The sequence below is a fragment of the Anolis carolinensis genome, chromosome 2, assembly GCF_035594765.1.
Source record: "Anolis carolinensis isolate JA03-04 chromosome 2, rAnoCar3.1.pri, whole genome shotgun sequence".
Classification (NCBI taxonomy): Eukaryota; Metazoa; Chordata; class Lepidosauria; order Squamata; family Dactyloidae; genus Anolis; species Anolis carolinensis.
In genome coordinates, this window is record NC_085842.1 from 7,879,522 (window position 1) to 7,900,713 (window position 21,192).

Here is a 21,192-nt window from a genome sequence, read left to right on the forward strand (position 1 = left end):
TTTATTTATTTATTTATTTATTTATTTGCAGTATTTATATTCCGCCCTTCTCACCCCAAAGGGGACTCAGGGCGGATTACAATGAACACATATATGGCAAACATTCAATGCCAACAGACAAACAACATTCAGTTTTAGACAGACACAGAGGCATTTTTTAGCATCTTTCCAGCTTCACGATAGCCTCCTGCATAAAGCGTACCTAAATTTTCCCTACTTGACAGATGCAACTGTCTTTCGGGGCCGTTAGGTCAACAGCAAGCCGGGGCTATTTTTTTTTTTAATGGTCGGAGGCTTAACCCGACCCGGGCTTCGAACTCATGACCTCTCGGTCAGTAGTGATTTATAGCACCTGGTTACTAGCCAGCTGCGCCACAGCCCGGCCCCATCATGTTATACAACAAATTTGACAGAAAAATTAGTTCATTGCACATTAATGCTATGTAGTGATTACTGTATTTACGAATTTTGCACCAAAATATCACGATATATTGAAAACATTGACTACAAAAATGCGTTGGATAAGTGAGTGTTGGATAAGTGAGACTCTACTGTATAGACAATATATTACATTATTAGCACAGCACAAGATGAGTATCAGGGGAACAGCTTTACCTTCTCATTTAATTGAAGCAGAAACTGAACCTGTAACGGAGTCACAAAGACTCAAGAGTCGTCTATCCCGATTCCTAGAATGTCAAGGCGTGTCCTGTCAGGCATTGCTGTCTGTCGGATTTCCAGAAATCAAAGCCTCAAAGGCCCTGCTTCTGTCGGGAGAGAGGCCCCGTCACTTCCCTCACGGTTCCCGCCTCGACTCTCAGGACCGTTAACGGCAGAACGGCGAAGAGAAGGGCCGGGGGAGATTCTGCCCGGAGACTGGTGACGTCAGGGAGGAAGGCGGATTCCCATTGGCGGGTCTCGGGAATGACCGTTAACGGCAGAACGGCGAAGAGAAGGGCCGGGGGAGATTCTGCCCGGAGACTGGTGACGTCAGGGAGGAAGGCGGATTCCCATTGGCGGGTCTCGGGAATGACCGTTAACGGCAGAACGGCGAAGAGAAGGGCCGGGGGAGATTCTGCCCGGAGACTGGTGACGTCAGGGAGGAAGGCGGATTCCCATTGGCGGGTCTCGGGAATGACCGTTAGCGGCAGAACGGCGAAGAGAAGGGCCGGGGGAGATTCTGCCCGGAGACTGGTGACGTCAGGAAGGAAGGCGGATTCCCATTGGCGGGTCTCGGGAATGACCGTTAACGGCAGAACGGCGAAGAGAAGGGCCGGGGAGATTCTGCCCGGAGGCTGGCCGGAGAGAGAGCGAGAGGAAGAGGAAGGAGGAGGAGGTGAGTGTGAGTGTGGGGGGCTGTGTTGGTCCCCGAGTTTGCCCCCCTCCGGGCTGGGCCTGCATGCGTGGGCCTTCGCCTGGGCCCTGCCTCTGCCCACAGGCCTTCCTTCCTTCCTTCCTTCCTTCCCTCAGGGCCCGTGGCGGCGCCCTTGCGCATGCGCCTCCCGCTCTCTCTCTCTCTCTCGCCCCACTCGAGGGCTCCTGTGGCGGGGAGACTCGGGTTAGAATCCTAGAGTTGGAAGAGACCCCATGGGCCACCCAGCCCAACCCCATTCTGCCAGCGACAGTGTTATAAGCCCCTCTCAGAGACATGGCGCCTCGGGTGGCCCCTCCCACATCCCTCTGTGTCCCCAGTGGAGGTTTGATGGCTGGCCATCTGTTCGGTGTCACCGCGCTGTGTTCTGAGATGGCAGGAGAGATTTATTTATTTATTTATTTATTTACTACATTTATATGCCGCCCTTCTCACCCCAAAGGGGACTCAGAGCGGCTTACAAATTACATTCACATACAATGCATTGTATTATTGGCATAGTACAATACTAGCATTAAATTACTATATTGTACTATATCATTACATTGTAATATTATTAGTAATATTACATTTAATATATAGTATATAATTAATATTATTAGATTGTCTTATTATCAGTATTATATCGTAATACATTATAATATTATCAATATTATATGTATATACAATATATTATATTATTACAGTAGAGTCTCGCTTATCCAACGTAAACGGGCCGGCAGAACGTTGGATAAGCGAATATGTTGGATAATAAGGAGAGATGAAGGAGAAGCCTATTAAACATCAAATTAGGTTATGATTTTACAAATTAAGCACCAAAACATCATGTTATACAATAAATTTGACAGGAAAAGTAGTTCAATACTCAGTAATGCTACGTAATAATTACTGTATTTTGGAATTTAGCACCAAAATATTACCATGTATTGAAAACATTAACTACAAAAATGTGTTGGATTTTGAGATGGCATGAGATGGGGATCATGACACTCATGGGCAAGATATTCATCCCAGTCTACTTTTACAACCTCTCTGTTTTAATCCATGCTTTTATTAGTTCTTGTCATTTGTTTTTATTGGCTAATGTTTAAATTTTTATAATTGTGCATGTATGTTGGCCTTCCGATGTCCACGACCCGAAAGCTCCGTATTGTTCAGAATGCGGCAGCCAGGCTACTCACAAGAACACCCATGAAATGCCACATAACACCAGTCCTGCAGCATCTGCATTGGCTTCCAACTGATTACCGTGGTCGATATAAGATGCTAGTTCTGACCTTTAAAACCCTTTACGGCCAGGGCCCATCGTACCTTAGGGACCATCTCTCCTTCTCCCATCATCGGAGGTCACAACGACCATCCCAACGAGACTTACTAGAGAAGTGCACTTGGAAAGGACCAGACGCAGAGCTTTTTCTGATTCTGCCCCTGCCTTATGGAATGCCTTGCCACCCTATATGAGAGCCATGCGTGAGTTGGGGCCTTTTACCCTCGCACTCAAGACCTGGCTCTTTACTAGAGCTTTTAATCTATTTTAATTTTTTTAAATCAATATTTGTATGTATGTATTTTTATCCTTTACAATTTCATCTTGTAAATCGCCTAGAGCATCTTGGATGGAAGGCGATTAATAAGTAATTAAATGATGATGATGATGATGATGATGATGATGATGATGATGATGATGAAAAGGTCCTAACCAGGAGGGTTGGGTCAAAATAGCAAATTGTATGTTGTTGAACTGGTTAGCCCTTACAGCCTCCAGCCTGATGCCACACCCCACCACAGCCTTATTGCAGCAGGAGCACTCAGCAACACCTACAGGCCTTCCCAGGCCTCTCAATACTTCAATTACCAGACTTCCGGTTTTATCCCATACAGGAGCTCAGGACCTGTAAGAGACTAGCAAAAACAATGAGAGGGAAAAGAAGGGGAGGGAAATACTCATCCTTCCGGGCTGTATGGCTCCAGAAGCACTCTCTCTAGACGTCCCGCCCACATCCATGGCAGGCCTCCTCAGAGGTTGTGCCTTCGACAACAAACTCATCTCGCTTGGAATCCCGACAAAATCTTTCTTCTCCGCATCTTTTTTCTGCAAATGATTTAACGGCCTCTACCACGATCGTCAAAATCCAGGCTGGGGCGATGGAAAAAACGCCCCTGTTTGCATGATCTAATGTCCCGTTTACAGAAGTCCTAATCCTCCCTTTCCGTAACCTTTTAGAAAGAGCTGGGCCAAAATAGCAAAGTCCCGAATCCAAATCTCACAAAATTATTATGCATAGATTAAGCAACATGAGACGTAGCCAATTATATCATGCCTTTGGTTCTCAAAAGGATAACTTTCTATACTTGGGCTCTAGATCCCTTTTTGAATGAAATGTCAATCAAAATTTTAAAAATCAATGTCAGTTCTTAATCCATCTGTGTCAGGAATATGGGATCAATTTTTTTTTTCAAAAATATTTTCTTGCACTGCCACCTTGTGGCAGTTTTCCATACAGAGTCTCCACAACCAATAACTCCTCTCCTTGTCCTCTCTTTTCATTATCCATCGCCTCCAAAACATTTATTACATATAGGGCAAACATTCAATGCCCTGTATGATATTTTGGTGCTAAATTCGTAAATACAGTAATTACCCTGTTTCCCCGAAAATAAGACATCCCCTGGAAATAAGACCTAGTAGAGGTTTTGCTGAATTGCTAAATATAAGGCCTCCCTCGAAAGTAAGACCTAGCAAAGTTTTTGTTTGGAAGCATGCCCAGTATCCGCCAAACAGAACACCAGAGCATGCAGGATTGGTAAATGTACATACCAGTTGTACATGAAAATAAGGATAGTAACAATAAATTCTTGACAGGATTTTACAGTTTGTCTGGTTTGGCTATGTTGGTTTGTGATGACAACTGCTGTACAGTATGTAATAAATGTTCTTTTTTTGTTCAACTATAAATATGAATTCTTCTTCTTGGAAAAATAAGACATCCCCTGAAAATAAGACCTAGCGCCTCTTTGGGAGCAAAAATTAATATAAGACACTGTCTTATTTTCGGGGAAACACGGTACAACATAGCATTACTGCATATTGAACTACCTACTGCCTACTGAAATCAGGCAAGCTCCCACTTTGTTAGCTTTTAGGAAAGACCTGAAAACATGGCTCTTCCGCTGTGCTTTTGGTGAGTAACTTATGTTATATATTTCTGTGTTACTCCCCCCAAACATCTATCCACTAAACTGCCCCACTCTCATATGTCCCTGTCCACATTGGAGTACCCCTCTGTCCCTCTCACTCCGGGTTTTATCTTTGTGTTCATGCGGCCTGCTCTTGTTTGACTGTTTCTTGATTTCTTGATGTGATGTTTATTATTATGTATTGTATTATTTTTAATTTTGTTATGATATGCTGTTTTATATTTTATTATATTGTATTGCTTTGGGCATGGCCCCATGTTAGCCGCCCCGAGTCCCCGCTGGGGAGATGGTGGCGGGGTATAAATAAAGTTTTATTATTATTATTATTATTATTATTATTATTATTATTATTATTATTACCTTTTGTCAAAATCATAACCGTATTTGATGTTTAATAGGCTTTTCCTTAATCCCTCCTTATTATCCAAGATATTCACTTATCCAAGGTTCTGCCAGCCAATTTGGCTTGGATAAGTGAGACTCTACTGTATATGTTTTGGGGACGAGAGACAGGTCTTTCTCAGTGGTGGCTCCTTGGCTGTGGAACTCCCTCCCGAGTGACATCCGGTGGGCTCCATCCCTTTTGAGTTTTAGAAAGAAAGTGAAGACGGCAGGCCGGGGGAGTTTCTGCCCGGAGACCGATGACGTCGAAGAGAAAGGCGAATTCCCATTGGCCGTCTCTGTGTCGAGCTCCTTTCTGCCCTGTCAGAGGAAACCCAGACGACCCCCCTTGAACTGGTTTTTATGGAGACTCGGGTTAGCCAGTTCAGGGCAGACCAGCTGGTGTGTGTGTGTGTATATATATATATATATAGAGAGAGAGAGAGCAGAGTCTCACTTATCCGAGCCTCTCTTATACAAGCCTCTGGATAATCCAAACCATTTTTGTAGTCAATGTTTTCAATATATCGTGATATTTTGGTGCTCAATTCGTAAATACCAGGCATGGGCAAACTTGGGCCCTCCGGGTGTTTTGGACTTCAACTCCCACAATTCCTAACAGCCGGTAGGCTGTTAGGAATTGTGGGAGTTGAAGTCCAAAACACCCGGAGGGCCCAAGTTTGCCCATGCCTGGTAAATACAGTCATTACAACATAACATTACTGCGTATCGAACTACTTTTTCTGTCAAATTATAACATGGTGTTTTGGTGCTTAATTTGTAAAATCATAATTTCATGTTTAATAGTCTTTTCCTTAATCCTTCCTTATTATCCAAGATATTCGCTTATCCAAGCTTCTGCCGGCCTGTTTAGCTTGGATAAGTGAGATTCTACTGTATTATTTTGTAATACAATATAATACTAATACAGTAGAGTCTCACTTATCCAACGTTCTGGATTATCCAACGCATTTTTTGTTGTCAATGTTTTCAATACATTGTGATATTTTGGTGCTAAATTCGTAAATACAGTAATTACTACATAGCATTACTGCGTATTGAACTATTTTTTCTGTCAAACTTGTTGTATAACATGATGTTTTTGGTGCTTAATTTGTAAAATCATAATGTAATTTGATGTTTAATAGGATTTTCCTTAATTCCTCCTTATTATCCAACATATTCGCTTATCCAACGTTCTGCTGGCCCGTTTATGTTGGATAAGTGAGACTCTACTGTAATACAATGTAATAGTATTAATTATATATTATATATTACATGTAATATCACTAGTAATGTTACAATATATTGATATAGTACAATATAGTAATTTGCCAGTATTGTGCTATGCTAATAATATAATATTGTATGTAAATTTAAATTGTAAGCCGCTCTGAGTCCCCTTTCGGGTGAGAAAGAAGGCCGAGATATAAATGTATCAAATAAATAAATAAATAATACGTTGTCGAAGGCTTTCATGGCCGGGATCACAGGGTTGTTGTATGTTTTCCCGGCTGTATGGCCATGTTCCAGAAGTATTCTCTCCTGACATTTCGCCCACATCTATGGCAGGCATCCTCAGAAGTTGTGAGGTATGGAGAAACTAAGCAAGGAAGGTTTATCTGTGGAAAGTCCAGGGTGAGAGAAGACCTCTTTGTAAGTTGGAGGCCAGTGTGAATGTTGTAGTTAATCACCTCAATTAGCATTAAATAGCTTCATCTCCTCGCTTCCTGCCTGGGGGCATCCTTTGTTCAGAGTTGTTAGCTGCCCCTGGTTCCCATGTCTGGAACTTCTCTGTTTTCAGAGTGTTGCTTCTTATTTACTGTTTTGATTTTAGAGTTTTTTTTAATACTGGTAGCCAGATTTTGTTCATTTTCATGGTTTCCTCCTTTCTGTTGAAGTTGTCCACATGCTTGAGGATTTCAGTGGCTTCTCTGTGTAGTCTGGCATGATAGTTGTTGGAGTGGTCAAGCATTTCTGTGTTCTCAAATAATATACTGTGTCCAGGTTGGTTCATCAAGGGCTCTGCTATGGCTGATTTCTCTGGTTGAGTTAGTCTGCAGTGCCTTTCATGTTCCTTGACTCATGTCTGGGCAATGCTGCATGTGGTGGTCCCTATGTAGACTTGTCCACAGCTGCATGGGATCCAGTAGACTCTTGCAGAGGAGAGAGGATCCCTCTTGTTGGATTTTCTTTGTGGGTCTGTAGATGGTTTGTAGGTTGTGCTTCTTCATCAGTTTGCCTATGCGGTCAGTGGTTCCCTTGATGTCTGGTAAGAACCCCTTTCCTCTGGGTGGCTCTCTGCCTTGACTCTCATGGCTTGTTCTTGGCCTTGCTTCTCTTCTGGTGTCTGTGGTGGAGTCTCCATTGGCCTGGAGAGCCCAGTTTAGGTGGTTTAGTTCACCTTGGAGGAGGCGAGGTTCGCAGATTCTTTGTGCACGGTCCGTCAGGGCTTTGATTGTGCTTCTTTTTTGACTTGGGTGATGGTTGGAGTTTTTATGAAGGTATCTATCTGACTGACAAACAAAATCTAACTGAGGCTAAGCTCCGCCCCCTTGGAAGCTTAAAGGGACAGGGCAGCAGGTGAGAGCCTTCTGGTGGCATGACAACACGCATGCACCTTTTCACTTTTATTATGTGTATAAAGGAGTTGGTATGACTTCTGTTCAATTCAAGGTCACACTGAAAAATCTTCCTCCTTTCCTTTCTCTTTTCTCTCTAATCCAGAAAATTACAAATTATGATTGCATTGAGACTGTACCTACAGTAGAGTCTCACTTATCCAACACACGCTTATCCAACGTTCTGGATTATCCAACACATTTTTGGAGTCAATGTTTTCAATATATCATGATATTTTGGTGCTAAATTCGTAAATACAGTAATTACTACATAGCATTACTGCGTATTGAACTATTTTTTCTACCAAATTTGTTGTCTAACATGATGTTTTAGTGCTTCATTTGTAAAATCATAACCTAATTTGATGTTTAATAGGCTTTTCCTTAATGCCTCCTTATTATCCAACATATTCGCTTATCCAACATTCTGCCGCCCCGTTTATGTTGGATAAGTGAGACTCTACTGTATTTTGTAACAAGAAGAACTGCACTTTATCTTCTTTTTCAAAAATCGAGCTTTCCCATTCATTCTTGTTTCTCCTCCTCTTTCTTCCTTCCTTTCTGTTTTCTTTTTGTCTATATCAGTGAGATATTCCTGTTTGTATGCAATAGGGTATAAGTTTATATAAGTGTAAGAGAGTAATTATTTCATTGTTTCATTTCCTTCTCCTCCTTTAAATACTCATTGATTCCAAGGGGGTTTTGAGGGAAAGTAATCAGGTTGGGAAAGTTGCCCGGGGGTCGGCAGTATAGTCGAAAAAAGCTGCAGTGATTATGTGCTAAGTTCTAGAATTAGTGCTACACGTGGGGCCAAGCAGGGCTGCATACTGGCAAAGTAAATTTTTCATTACTTTTTTCCCTATGTAATTGCGCAAGGGAGGGAGCTTCCAGGGCACCTTTCGCCCTCGTTTTTAGAGATATCGGGGTGAAGCTTGCTATAATGGTAGAACACATTTACCACTGTTACCCTCCCACACACACACACACACAAGTTTTAGAACGTTTCACTCGTTCACCAATTTTGGGGAATTTAAAAAAGTTTTTATGAACAACATTTTTTTTAAAAAAAAAACCACAAGAGCGATCTCCTTGAATTTCTATTTTTAATGATACAATATAACCAGGGCATCATTACCCCAAGTTCCATAAATATTTGCACATCCATTGATTTTTGGGGTATTTTAATTAACATAAACTTAAAAATACAATTTCACTGGAAGACCCCAGAGACCGCCCAGTCCTACCCCCTTCTGCACACTTAAACCACCCCAACAGGTGCCCATTCAACCTATGAAATCATAACAACAACAACAATAATAGGAAACCTACTAGGTCAACTCTGGAGTTCCTGCCTCTCAACTTTGCCTACGTCACAGGGTTGATTCAACTCCCAAAAATCTCCTTTTATCTCAAAATCCCTTTAGAGAATGAACATGAGTTTCCCCCCACAAAAACCTTTAGGGAGGAGGAGAAGGCACGAGGCAGTAAGGAGAATTCTGGGAAATGTAGTTTGGGAAGGTGAGGATGCCTGTGGCAGAGAATTCAAAAGGCCCCACCCTAAACTATATTTCCCAGAAGCCTGTTCGCTTCCTGTGTTAAAGCCTCAATGTGAGTGTGGACCAGGCAGCCCTCTCTGGCTCTAGTGGCCTAAGGAATGGCAGGGATTTGTGGGTTGGATCCGCTCCCCGCGAAGAAGGGAGGAGGGGGCATAGTTGAGCAGCGCTTCTGGATATCATCCTTCATCCCAATTTGGGGATTCAAGTTCTATTCCTCCCCTTTTCCTGCCTCAAGAAGCCCATTGAGGAGGGAAGCCTTAAAGCGGGCATTTGGGAAGGGAGAGGGAGGGGCCCCAAAGGAGGAGAGTTCCTCTTGGGGGGGGCAAAGGAGGGAGGGAGGGAGGGAGGGGGAAAGGAAGAGCCCCCTCCCCTCCACCCAAAGGACTGACTCTTAGATACTATATTTCATGCTCTCCATGTGGGAAAGACTGGGAAAGGAGTACGGCAGACCTGTATGCTATCGCCCTCCCTATTCAACTTGTACGCAGAACACATCATGCGACGTAAGTGCGGGGCTTGACGAATCCAAGGCCGGAGTTAAAATTGCTGGAAGAAACATTAACAACCTTAGGTATGCAGATGATACCACTCTGATGGCCGAAAGTGAGGAGGAGCTGAAGAGCCTTATCACCAAGGTGAAAGAAGAAAGTGCAAAAGCTGGGTTGCAGTTAAACGTCAAGAAAACCAAGATCACGGCAACGACACCTATTGACAACTGGCAAATAGAGGGCGAAAGCGTGGAGGCCGTGACAGACTTTATACTTCTAGGTGCGAAGATGACTGCAGACGCAGACTGCAGCCAGGAAATCAGAAGATGTTTCCTTCTTGGGAGGAGAGCAATGGCCAACCTTGACAAAATACTTAAAAGCAGAGACATCACACTGGCAACGAAGGTCCGCATAGTCAAAGCCATGGTATTCCCCATAGGAACCTATGGCTGCGAGAGTTGGACCGTAAGGAAGGCTGACCGAAGGAAGAGAGACACTTTTGGACTCTGGTGCTGGAGGAACATGCTGAGCGTGCCTTGGACCTTGGCAAGAAGGTCCAACCAGTCCATCCTCCAGGAAATAATGCCCAATGGCTGCTCACTGGAGGGAAGGATATTAGAGGCAAAGCTGAAGTATTTTGGCCACATCACGAGGAGACAGGAAAGCTTGGAGAAGATCATGATGGCTGGGGGAAAAGGAAGGAAAAAGAAAGAGAGGCCGACCAAGGGCGAGATGGATGGACGGTATCCTTGAAGTGACTGGGTTGACCTTGAAGGAACTGGGGGCGGTGACGGCCGACAGGGAGCTCTGGCCTGCACTGGTCCATGAGGTCACGAAGAGTTGAAAACAACTGAACGAGTGAGACGACGACATGTGGAATCTGTCCACGTCCTACCTGACAGAGATCCAGTTTGACCTGGATGAATGTATATCATTTTTAAAAAGGTCCAATTTGGCAGCTAGAGAATGGATTGCACTTTTGACCACAAAAAGGAACAATATATTTGGGAGCCGTGTTTTTAAACAGTTATAGGCAACTCTCCAGATTGAAGAGGTTTCAGATCCCCACTTGCTCCTCCTTTTCCCTCCGCATGTCTCCTGCGTGTCCCCTTGCCCTCCTCCGGTGCCTGTTCTGTGTGGTGAGGACAGGCATCTTCAACCTTCAGTGCCCAATCCCACAAGGCCAGGGGCCAAAGGGGATGGCCGCAGTGAGGGTCAGTGAAGGCCAAAGGGTTTCAGGAGGCAAAGGGGCAGCCTTGCAGTTTACAGAGTAACATGGTTATCACAATCATTATTTCTATCCCGCTTTCTCTCTCTTAAAAAGAGACCCAAAGCCGCTTGCAATAAAAGCAACACAGCATATAATTTAAAGCCGAAAACACACACATTAAAATGAAACATTCACACTATTAAAAACAAACAGTTAAAACCAATTAAGAGCCTATTCTGAGCCATCTCAGCAAAAGTAAGCAGGCCCAACCAGTCATCTTGTTGGCAATTAAAGCAGTCATGCACGTGTGGCTGAAGCACCTGCTTGACGCTTTCAGTTGGGCCAAAACGTTTGAGGGCAACAAGCAGGATTCACAACTGGCTGTACTCCCAGTAGACTTAAGAGCCCTCTCCAAGGAGACAAATTGGACTGCACAATCTGCAGTTATTGTAAGGAGAAAGCCATGGTACTTGTAAATGTGATCAACAAACTGTCTGGTTAATTGGGGGACCATTTATCTGGTGGCACAAGCTATACAATGTGCTGATTAGGAAATAAGCCTGGTACTATCCAGATGACAGTCAACAGGCAGGTGATAAATAAAACCCCTGCACATGGGCTCCCAGGGCCAAGGAGGGGCCTGTAGTGGTTGCAGTGAACTTGATGGCTTTAGAAACTTGAGGCAGGGATCACACTGCAGGGATACAGAGGATCAGCAAAATATCTTTTTCCTGATTTGGAAAAAATCTATGCAAGACAATGAAGTATTTTTCTCCCAAGACTGATCACTTGGGATGGCCTGTCTGTACAGGTGGTCACTCAAGTTTTGAGTTGGGATGTCAGGAAGTGGGATCTAGACAGGAAATGCTTTGCAACCTTAGCCCCTTTCTGTGCTGACCATATTGTTAAAGGTCTTCCTTTACCAAGGTTGGATTGCACTCTTAACACATTGCAGTCCAAGAAATCTCTTCACAGAATTTTGAGCCAACATCCCCTTTGCAGGAATTCTAAGTTGGGCAGTTCACTCTTCTGAGGTTGGCCAATATTTCTCCCTTCTTTCCCTTCACTTGCTACAGCACTAGGCTATTGTTCTTCATGTCCAGTGAGATCTTCCTGTGCTTGGTTCCTGATAAGATTTTCCTCTTATTTGTCTGGCAGGTAACTTCAGAGTGAACTTTGTGAAGAACACTTTGCCTTAGGTCTGAAATGAAAGTACACAGCATTGACAAAACAAGAAATAAGTTGGAGAAATTATATTTAAAGCTACATATATGTGTATTCAAGGAGGAAAGGGAGGACTATGCTGTAAAAAGAGGAGCTTGGTAAAGAGGAAAGAAGACTACAGCAATACAGAGACTGAGAAGAGGAAATCTTGTCCTGTTCAGGAGTACATATTTGTGAACTTCTGGCATAATATTTGAATTATAAATGTAAAAGAATGGAAAATCTCCATTCCTTGTCAAAATCACACACAGATGAGAAGCTACATGATTGTAGGAGAAATTCTCTTACTAAGCATCAACAAACTCACAAAGGAGAAAAGCCACATAAATGTGTGGAATGTGGAAAGAGTTTCAGACATAGTGGACATCTGCATTCCCATCAACGAACTCACACAGGAGAGAAGCCACATAAATGCGTGGAATGTGGAAAAAGCTTCCGTCAGAGTGGGCATCTGCAACACCATCAAAGGATCCACACAGGGGAGAAGCCACATAAATGCATGGAATGTGGAAAGAGCTTCAGTCGGAGTGGAGATCTGCGTTTCCATCAAAGGACCCATACAGAGGAAAAGCCACATAAATGTATGGAATGTGGAAAGAGCTTCAGTCGGAGTGGACATCTGCGTAACCATCAAAGGACCCATACAGGGGAAAAGCCACATAACTGCATGAAATGTGGAAAGAGCTTCAGTCGGATTGAAAGTTTGCATATCCACCAAAGAACCCACACAGCGGAGAAACCACATAAATGCATGGAATGTGGAAAGAGTTTCAGTCACAATGCAAGTCTGCACATTCATCAAAGGACCCATACAGGGGAGAAACCACATAAGTGCATGGAATGTGGAAAGAGTTTCAGTCAGAGTGGACATCTGCATATCCATGAAAGGATCCATACAGGGGAGAAGCCACATAACTGCATGAAATGTGGGAAGAGTTTCAGTCAGAGTGGACATCTGCATATCCATGAAAGGATCCATACAGGGGAGAAGCCACATAAATGCATGGAATGTGGAAAGAGTTTCAGTCACAATGCGAGTCTGCACATTCATCAGAGGACCCATACAGGGGAGAAGCCATATAACTGCATGGAATGTGGAAAGACCTTCCTTGAGAGTGGAGCACTGCGTTCCCATCAAAGAATTCACACAGGAGAGAAGCCACATAAATGCATGGAATGTGGAAAGAGCTTCAGTCACAGTGTGAGTCTGCGTACCCATCAGAGGACCCACAGAGGAGAGAAGCCATATCGATGTGTGGAATGTGGAAAGAGCTTCGGTGACAGCGGAACGCTGCGTTACCATAAAAGAATCCACACAGGAGAGAAGCCACATAAATGCATGGAATGTGGAAAAAGCTTCAGTCACAGTGTGAGTCTGCGTACCCATCAGAGGACCCATAGAGGAGAGAAGCCATATCGATGTGTGGAATGTGGAAAGAGCTTCAGTCAGAGTGGAAATCTGCGTTCCCATCAAAGGACCCACACAGGAGAAAAGCCATATAAATGCATGGAATGTGGAAAGAGCTTCAGACAGAGTGGAGGTCTGCGTTCTCATCAAAGGACCCACATGAGGGAGAAACCACAAAAATGCATGGAATGTGGAAAAAGCTTCAATCGGAGTGGAGAGCTGCATTCCCATCAAAGGACCCACACAGGATAGAAGCCACATAAATGCATGGAATGTGGAATGAGCTTCACACACGGTTCAGCATGCATTAAAGAATTCACATACAGCTAGAAGAAAACTGTCTTCAGGCAATTCCCCAGGCAAGGGTCCTAGGCAAAGAAAAATGGGAGAATGGACAGAAAATATAAGGCCATCATCTTGCTCTCTATTTCTCATTTACACCAGTTTCTGCAGTCTGGCTTGACTGATTAGGGGACAGGTCTCCCTAACCCTACTTGGCTTGATTTATGGACTTGGACATCAGTGTGCTTCCCTGCCTCTCCGGCTTGACTTTGGAATTCTGACTTCTGTTTGTACTCTTGCATTCTTGGTTGTTATATTGGACTGTATTGGACTGTTACCTTGGCAGATATTTGTAAATTATGTAGTCATACTTTTAATCGTAAGCCGCTTTAGGTCTCCTTCAGGAGAGATAAAGCAGGATATTCATAAACAGAAGAAGAAGAAGAAGAAGAAGAAGAAGAAGAAGAAGAAGAAGAAGAAGAAGAAGAAGAAGAAGAAGAAGAAGAAGAAGAAGAAGAATGCCTGCATAGAGTAAATCTCCTGTAGTAACTGAGACTGTTCAGTCATTACCATTGGCAAAGGGTCCTTTAGGATCCACAGCATCTCTCCCTAATTTCAGAGAAAGGAAAGCAAAGGTTGATGACATCAGCTGTTGAAGATTCTTGAATCTGTTGAGATAGACAAATCTAAGTTGATAAACGGAAACATTTGTCTTAACTACAAGCAAGATTGGCAACTACTAATTTACTAGTTATAATATTGAGGGGACATTTGTTTATTGTGGGTTTTAGGAATTCGTTTAATATAATTAAAAATGGAAGTTTAAATACAGAGCAGCATTTAAGTGTTAAGTTTTTGTCAAATATGTTGTGTTGTTGTTTCGGGCTTGTCCCTGTTGTGAGCCGCCCCGAGTCCCTTTGGGGAGATGGGGCGGGATATAAAAATAAAGTTTATTATTATTTATTATTATTAAAGTCAGTAAATAGAGATACAAATCAGCATGCAGCGAGAGTTTTGTAGTTTCATTTTTCTATTCATTTTGTTCTTATTATGTAGGTATGTGTCCTTGAGTCTTTTCTCTTTGTTAAGTAGTCCTTTAAAAAAAAAAATACCAAAAGCGATATTATAAGATCTTGCGCATCCTTAACAACTATTATTACCGCTGTGATGGACCAGGTAGAGGGGAGGGGGCCATGCATTGGCCGGGGGGACCTTATGGAAGTAATCCCAGGGAAGGGGAGATGTGGGAAAGGGAGGCATAATTTAATTTGGCCTAGGGATAGAAAGAGAGTACTTGTAGATCTAAAACGGCCTCCTGACATAGGAAATTTGGGTGCCCAGGTTAGCAGTCCCTCTGACCTAAAGGTGGTGCTGCTGAACGCCAGGTCTGTCAACGGAAAATCAGCGATTATCCAGGAAGGTGGTGGTGTGGAGGAACTTACCATCGCTCCTTTGCCATAGACCGACCATCACCTAATCAGTCTGGCTTCAGGCCGGGGCATGGTACCCAGACAGCCTTTACCGCCTTAGTCGATGATCTTCGCCAGGAGCTGGACAGGGGGAGTGTGTCCCTGCTGGTTCTGCTGGACCTCTCAGCGGCCTTCGATACCGTCAATCAGGGTATCCTTCTGGGACGCCTCACTGGAATGGGACTTGGAGGGACTGTTTTGTGGTGGCTCTGCTCATACCTGGAGGGTCAGTCCCAGATGGTGTCACTGGGGGACACCTGCTCGGCTCCACCACCATTGTCTTGTGGGGTTCCGCAGGGTTCAGTATTGTCCCCCATGTTGTTTAACATGAAGCCACTGGGAGAGATCATCCAGAGTTTCGGGGTTCGGTGTCATCTGCATGCAGATGATGTCCAGCTCTGTCACTCCTTTCCACCTGTCACTAAGGAGGCTGTTCAGGTCCTGAACCAATGCTTGGCCGCTGTGTCGGACTGGATGAGGGCTAACAAATTGAAACTCAATCCAGACAAGATCAATGTGGGTTTGTAAAAGGAAGACAGATTTCATATTTGATAGGGAGAGTATTAAACAAAAATGTATTTCAAGAGAGGAAGTTAAAAGTGGGGATACTAGCATTGGATATATTTAAAGTTTTGATGGGTGGAATGGCAGACATTAAGAGAGATTATGAATAAATTTGTAATGGGAAGTAAAATAAAAGGATTACTAGAACAATATTATTCAGACAATTCAGCAGTACTTGCAATTAACGACGGGGTGACAAAAGCAATAAAAGTGACAAAGGGAACAAGACATGGGTGCCCTCTTTTGCCAATTTTATTTGCTATGGCGATAGAATTGTTTGCTAATGCCATCAGAAATGATAAGAATTCAGAAGGGTTGGGAATGAAGGAAAAGCAGAAGGTGGCTTCTTGGCCTCCAGGATCTAATCCTTGATGAGAGGGCAGACCTGGCCTGCATCACCGAGACTTGGTTGGACGAGCTGGGTGGGGTGGGGTAAATCTCACCCAGCTGTGTCCTCCTGGTTTCAGGGTGCACCAGCAGGCCAGGCCAGGCCCGGGGAGCGGGGAGCGGGGAGGAGGAGTTGCGGTGGTCTTTTGGCAGTCCATTGCTGTAGCCAGGTGCGCCGTTCCGCAGTGTTCGGGTTTTGAGTGTGTCCACCTGAAAGTGGAAGTCCAGGAAAATTTGGGGATTCTGCTGGTATACCGTCCACCCCGCGACACAGCAGTCTCTGCCTGAGCTGGCAGAAGTGGTCTCTGGCCTGGTGCTGGTCTCCCAGCGCCTGGTGGTACTAGGGGATTTCAACATCCACGCAGAGGCCTCTTTAACAGGTGCAGCACAGGACTTCATGGCTGCCATGACAACCATGGGACTGTCCCAAGTTATATCTGGACCCACCCATCAGGTGGGACACACACTTGACTTAGTTTTTTATTGCGGACAGTGGTGTGGTTGGGGTGGAAGAGCAATACATTCTTCCATTGTCATGGTCCGACCACCATCTGGTCACTTTAAGACGTACCTGGGCCGGGCTGTGGCGCAGCTGGCTAGTAACCAGCTGCAATAAATCACTCCTGACTGAGAGGTCATGAGTTTAAAGCCCGGGTCGGGTTAAGCCCCCGACCATTAAATAGCCTGGCTTGCTGTTGACCTATGCAGCCCCGAAAGACAGTTGCATCTGTCAAGTAGGGAAATTTAGGCATGCTTATTGCGGGAGGCTAATTTAACTAATTTACAACATCATAAAACTGCCAGCAAAACACGAGGAAAGGAATGAGGAAGTACAGCCACTAGTGGACATTGAAGCAACAGCTCCCCCTGTGACCGGAATCATGAAGCTGGAAAAAAATGTTAAATGCCTCTGTGTCTGTCTATACTGTATGTTGTTTGTCTGTTGGCATTGAATGTTTGCCATATATGTGTTCATTGTAATCCTCCCTGAGTCCCCTTCGGGGTGAGAAGGGCGGAAAATAAATACTGTAAATAAATAAATAAATAATAAATACCGCAACCGCTAACCTCTGCAGGGGTGGTGGGCCGATTAAGATGGTCCGCCCCAGGAGGCTTATGGATCCAGACGGTTTCCTGAGGGCTCTTATTTATTTATTTATTTACATCACTTTTACTCCGCCCTTCTCACCCGAAGATCTTGGGGATCTTCCTGTCATAGAGGCTGACGATCCTGTCGGCCCCTTGGGCCCCTTTTTATAATTTTTAGCTAATCATCACTTGAATAGGTCTAAAAGACTGTACAAATATACATTTCAACTATTCAGAATGATACATTAAAAACAATTTGTAGAGTCTACTATACACATTGAACCGGTAACTCATATGTTGGCCCGGGAACTACCATGTGGTAAAGGGTTATGTTTAAAAAAAACATACAGCAGAACATATACAGAGTAAAATAAATGTTGAAAATGCCAATAAAATAAAATTTTATCTTCTGCGAACAACTGGGAGTCACCAGCATATCAGTTTTCATATAAGGCAAAGACAAAGGAGGAACAGAAAATGCTTCACATTTTGTTGCCATATAAACTGAAGTATAAGCTGAGTTTTCAGCCCTTTTTAGGGCTGAAAAAGTGCCACTTGGCTTGTTCATTTATTCATTTAATAGCATTTCTATTCCTCCCTTGTTTCTTACCCCCAAGGAGACTCAGGGGCCTCCAACAAAACCAACCCTCAAGAAACACAGACCATTTATACTCCTTCTCCAACTGCTCCGCCCTGGCTGCTAATTACATCAGATTAATTATCATTACTTCCAGCATGCTTGGGTCTGATTCTTACAATTACAGTAGATTCTCACTTATCCAACATTCGCTTATCCAACGTTCTGGATTATCCAACGCATTTTTGTAGTCAACGTTTTCAATACATCTTGATATTTGGGTGCTAAATTTTTAAATACAGTAATTACTACATAGCATTACTGCATATTGAATACTTTTTCTGTCAAATTTGTTGTCTAACATGATGTTTTGGTGCTTAATTTGTAAAATCATAACCTAATTTGATGTTTAATAGGCTTTTCCTTAATCCCTCCTTATTATCCAACATACCCACTTATCCAACGTTCTGCCGGCCCGTTTATGTTGGATAAGTGAGACTCTACTGTACTTAGATTCACTTAAGAAATGACATACTTAAAAGTACCCACAGTTACAACATATCAACATCATGTAAATGACAACAAATTGTCTAAACAACCATTTTACTTCTCTCTGTTTTTGTGTTTCATCAAATTTCATCTCTGAGCACCTCCTTTGTGAAGTACAGACCGTCCCCGAGTTACAAACCTCGTGAAGCAGCAGCTTTTGAATATTTTCTTTAAAAAATCCCCTGAAAATCCCTGACCTAGTATTTATATTCCCTTCTCACCCTGAAGGGGACTCAGGGCGGATCACAATGCACATATACAGGGCAAACATTCAATGCCATTAGACATACGACGCATATAGACGGACACAGAGGCAAGTTAACATTTTCCGGCGTCCGGCTTCATGAGGGTGCGCTTGATTCAGTCCACAGGGGGAGCTGCCGCTTCATTGCCCACTTGTGACACCGAGTCCTTGATGGAGTACTTCCTCATTTTTCCGCATGCTGCTGGAAGTTTTTATGGTGTTAATTAATTAATTAATTAATTTAGCCGCCTCACATAAAGCGATACCTACATTTTCTAATCAACAGGTGCAACTGTCTTTCGAGTTGCATAGGTCAACAGCAAGCTTGACTATTAGTGGTCGGAAGCTTACCCTGACTTGGGCTGGCTTCGAACTCATGACCTCTCAGTCAGTAGTGATTTATTGCAGCTGGCTACTAACCAGCTGCTCCACAGTTACAAGGCAACTACACATGTCCAAAAGGATTATAATCGTCAGCAAATTCCATTGTCGGCTCTCTGCGCATGCTTGTGTAAAATTCTATAAATGGGAAAGCCACTATAGGTAAGGGGTGGCATTGCATTTCTGGCATTGGCTAACTGTCACCTGCTCTTGGTCATTTGGTTGGCATGTTTTACGCCACCCTTCTCACAGCCCCGATCTCACACCCAGTGTCGCACCTCAGCCTTGATTCACCTTGCTCTAGCACACAAACTCCACGGCAGATTTGAGTCTTTTTAGTTTATTAAAGATAGATAGGAAAAGTTCTTCAGAAAGCAAAAGTGAAGTACCAAAAAATCAGTTACAAAAGTAGTCTTGAATTATAAGTCCAGAGCTTACAAGGAATAAACGAGATCCAAGGAAAACATGACAAAGTCCAAGAAACATGGATACATGGCTTGCAATATAATCCAAGGCACAGCAGGGAAACTAGAGCTTGCTTCTCTGGTAGCGAGAAAGTTGCTTTGACAACAGCTTTTCCCCAAACGTCCCCTTTTAATACTCTTTGCAAAAGATGAAAGCATTTCTTTGCGCTCTTATCTCCCTCCACCTGTTAGCAATTCTTGCACTACGCCGTACCCTGAATTCCAAACGCTCAGCTCTATCTAAAGAGCCCGTCCCATCAAGGTCAGCTTGCTCGTTATTTCACTGAGACTCATTATCAAGCTGGGAACCTTCCATCCTCCCTTCCTCCATTCCCAAGTCAGTTTGCACCTGGGTGGCTTCAGTAGGTTCAGGTCATCAACACCAACCCTCCCTGTGGGAAACTGAATCTGGACTCTCGGTTCCTCATCTTCCAAAGTTACAGGCCTTTCGAGTCAATCCCAGATTCAGGCTGAGTCACAACACCCAGTAACTATCATCTGTTCACTAAATTTGAGGCACACCTGGGCGGAAAACACTTTTCCTCCTCCGATGATGAGGTGAAAATCGAAGTGCTGAATTGGCTGAAAAGGGCGGATGCTATTTATTTATTTATTTATTTATTTATTTATTTATTTACAGCATTTATATTCCTCCCTTCTTTCTCACCTTGAAGGGGACTCAGGGCGGATCACATTGCACACATATAAGACAAACATTCAATGACTTAACATAGAACAGAGACAGAGACAAACGCAGGCTCTGAGCTGGCCTCGAACTCATGTCCTCTTGGTCAGAGTGATTTCTTGCAGCTGGCTGCTTACCAGCCTGCACCACAGCCTGGCCTATGACACATGCATCCAAAAAAACTCATCCCATGGATGACATAATGTATTGAACTAAATGGTCATTATGTGGAAAAATACTGTATTTTTCCTATGCTATAATTCATGGAAGTTTGATTAAAATATATTCATCCTTTGAACTATTTGTCTACCTACCTACCTACCTATGTATGTCTGTCTATCTATCTATTTATCTACCTATTAGGGTTGGACTAAATGACCTCTGGCAGTCCATTCCTATTGCAGGGGTCTATAATTCTATCTACAGTGTTCCCTCACTACTTCGCGGTTCACTTTTTGCGGATTTGCTGTTTCGCGGTTTTTCAATAAAATCGAAGACTATAATAAATCATTAAAAATTACAATTTACAGCCTAAGGAAAGGAGGAAGGAGAAGCCGAAGGGAGAGAAAAGGAGCCCAAGCAGCAACAGTAGGAGAAGGAGGCGATTTATCAACACACAATTGGTTGATAAAGACTTAAAGTAGTGTATAACTACTAAAATAATGTATAAATATTAAAATAAATATAGTGTCCCTACTTCGCGGATTTTCACTTATTGCGGGTGGTCCTGGAACCTAACCCCGGCGATAAGTGAGGGAACACTGTATTTTAAAAAATCTTGTAATCTTACTTTCCGGATCACCCTCGCATATTTATTCATTTGTTTAAAAGTATTTCTCTCCCGCCCTTCCTTCTCACCCCGGAGGGGACTCAGGGCAGAGCACGACATACATACGGCAAGCATTCCATGCCAGAGCATAAAATAATTATAAATATACACAAACATTAAAATCAGTTATATCTACTGTTTAAACCAACTCAGGACCACACGCTGGCTCTGGTCAATGGAGTAAGTTCCCACCAATCGTGCCTGTGACGGTGGT

At 43.5% G+C, this 21,192-nt stretch overlaps 1 protein-coding gene across 3 annotated transcripts in view; it reads left to right on the top strand.

The window, feature by feature from the left end:
- Window positions 1-496: 496 nt before the first annotated feature.
- LOC100564822 (zinc finger protein 239) overlaps window positions 497-21,192 on the top strand; it is a 35,185-nt gene continuing 14,489 nt past the window's right edge. The window contains exons 1-2 of one of the 3 annotated variants that reach the window (XM_062973021.1): window positions 538-1,336; window positions 11,985-14,739. In XM_062973021.1, coding sequence (XP_062829091.1) covers window positions 12,265-13,710 — 1,446 coding nt within the window. In that variant the 5' untranslated portion in view covers window positions 538-1,336; window positions 11,985-12,264 and the 3' untranslated portion in view covers window positions 13,711-14,739. Of the gene's footprint in view, window positions 1,337-11,984; window positions 14,740-21,192 lie in introns of those variants that run through there. The other 2 variants (XM_062973024.1, XM_062973022.1) reach the window with 2 other exon arrangements.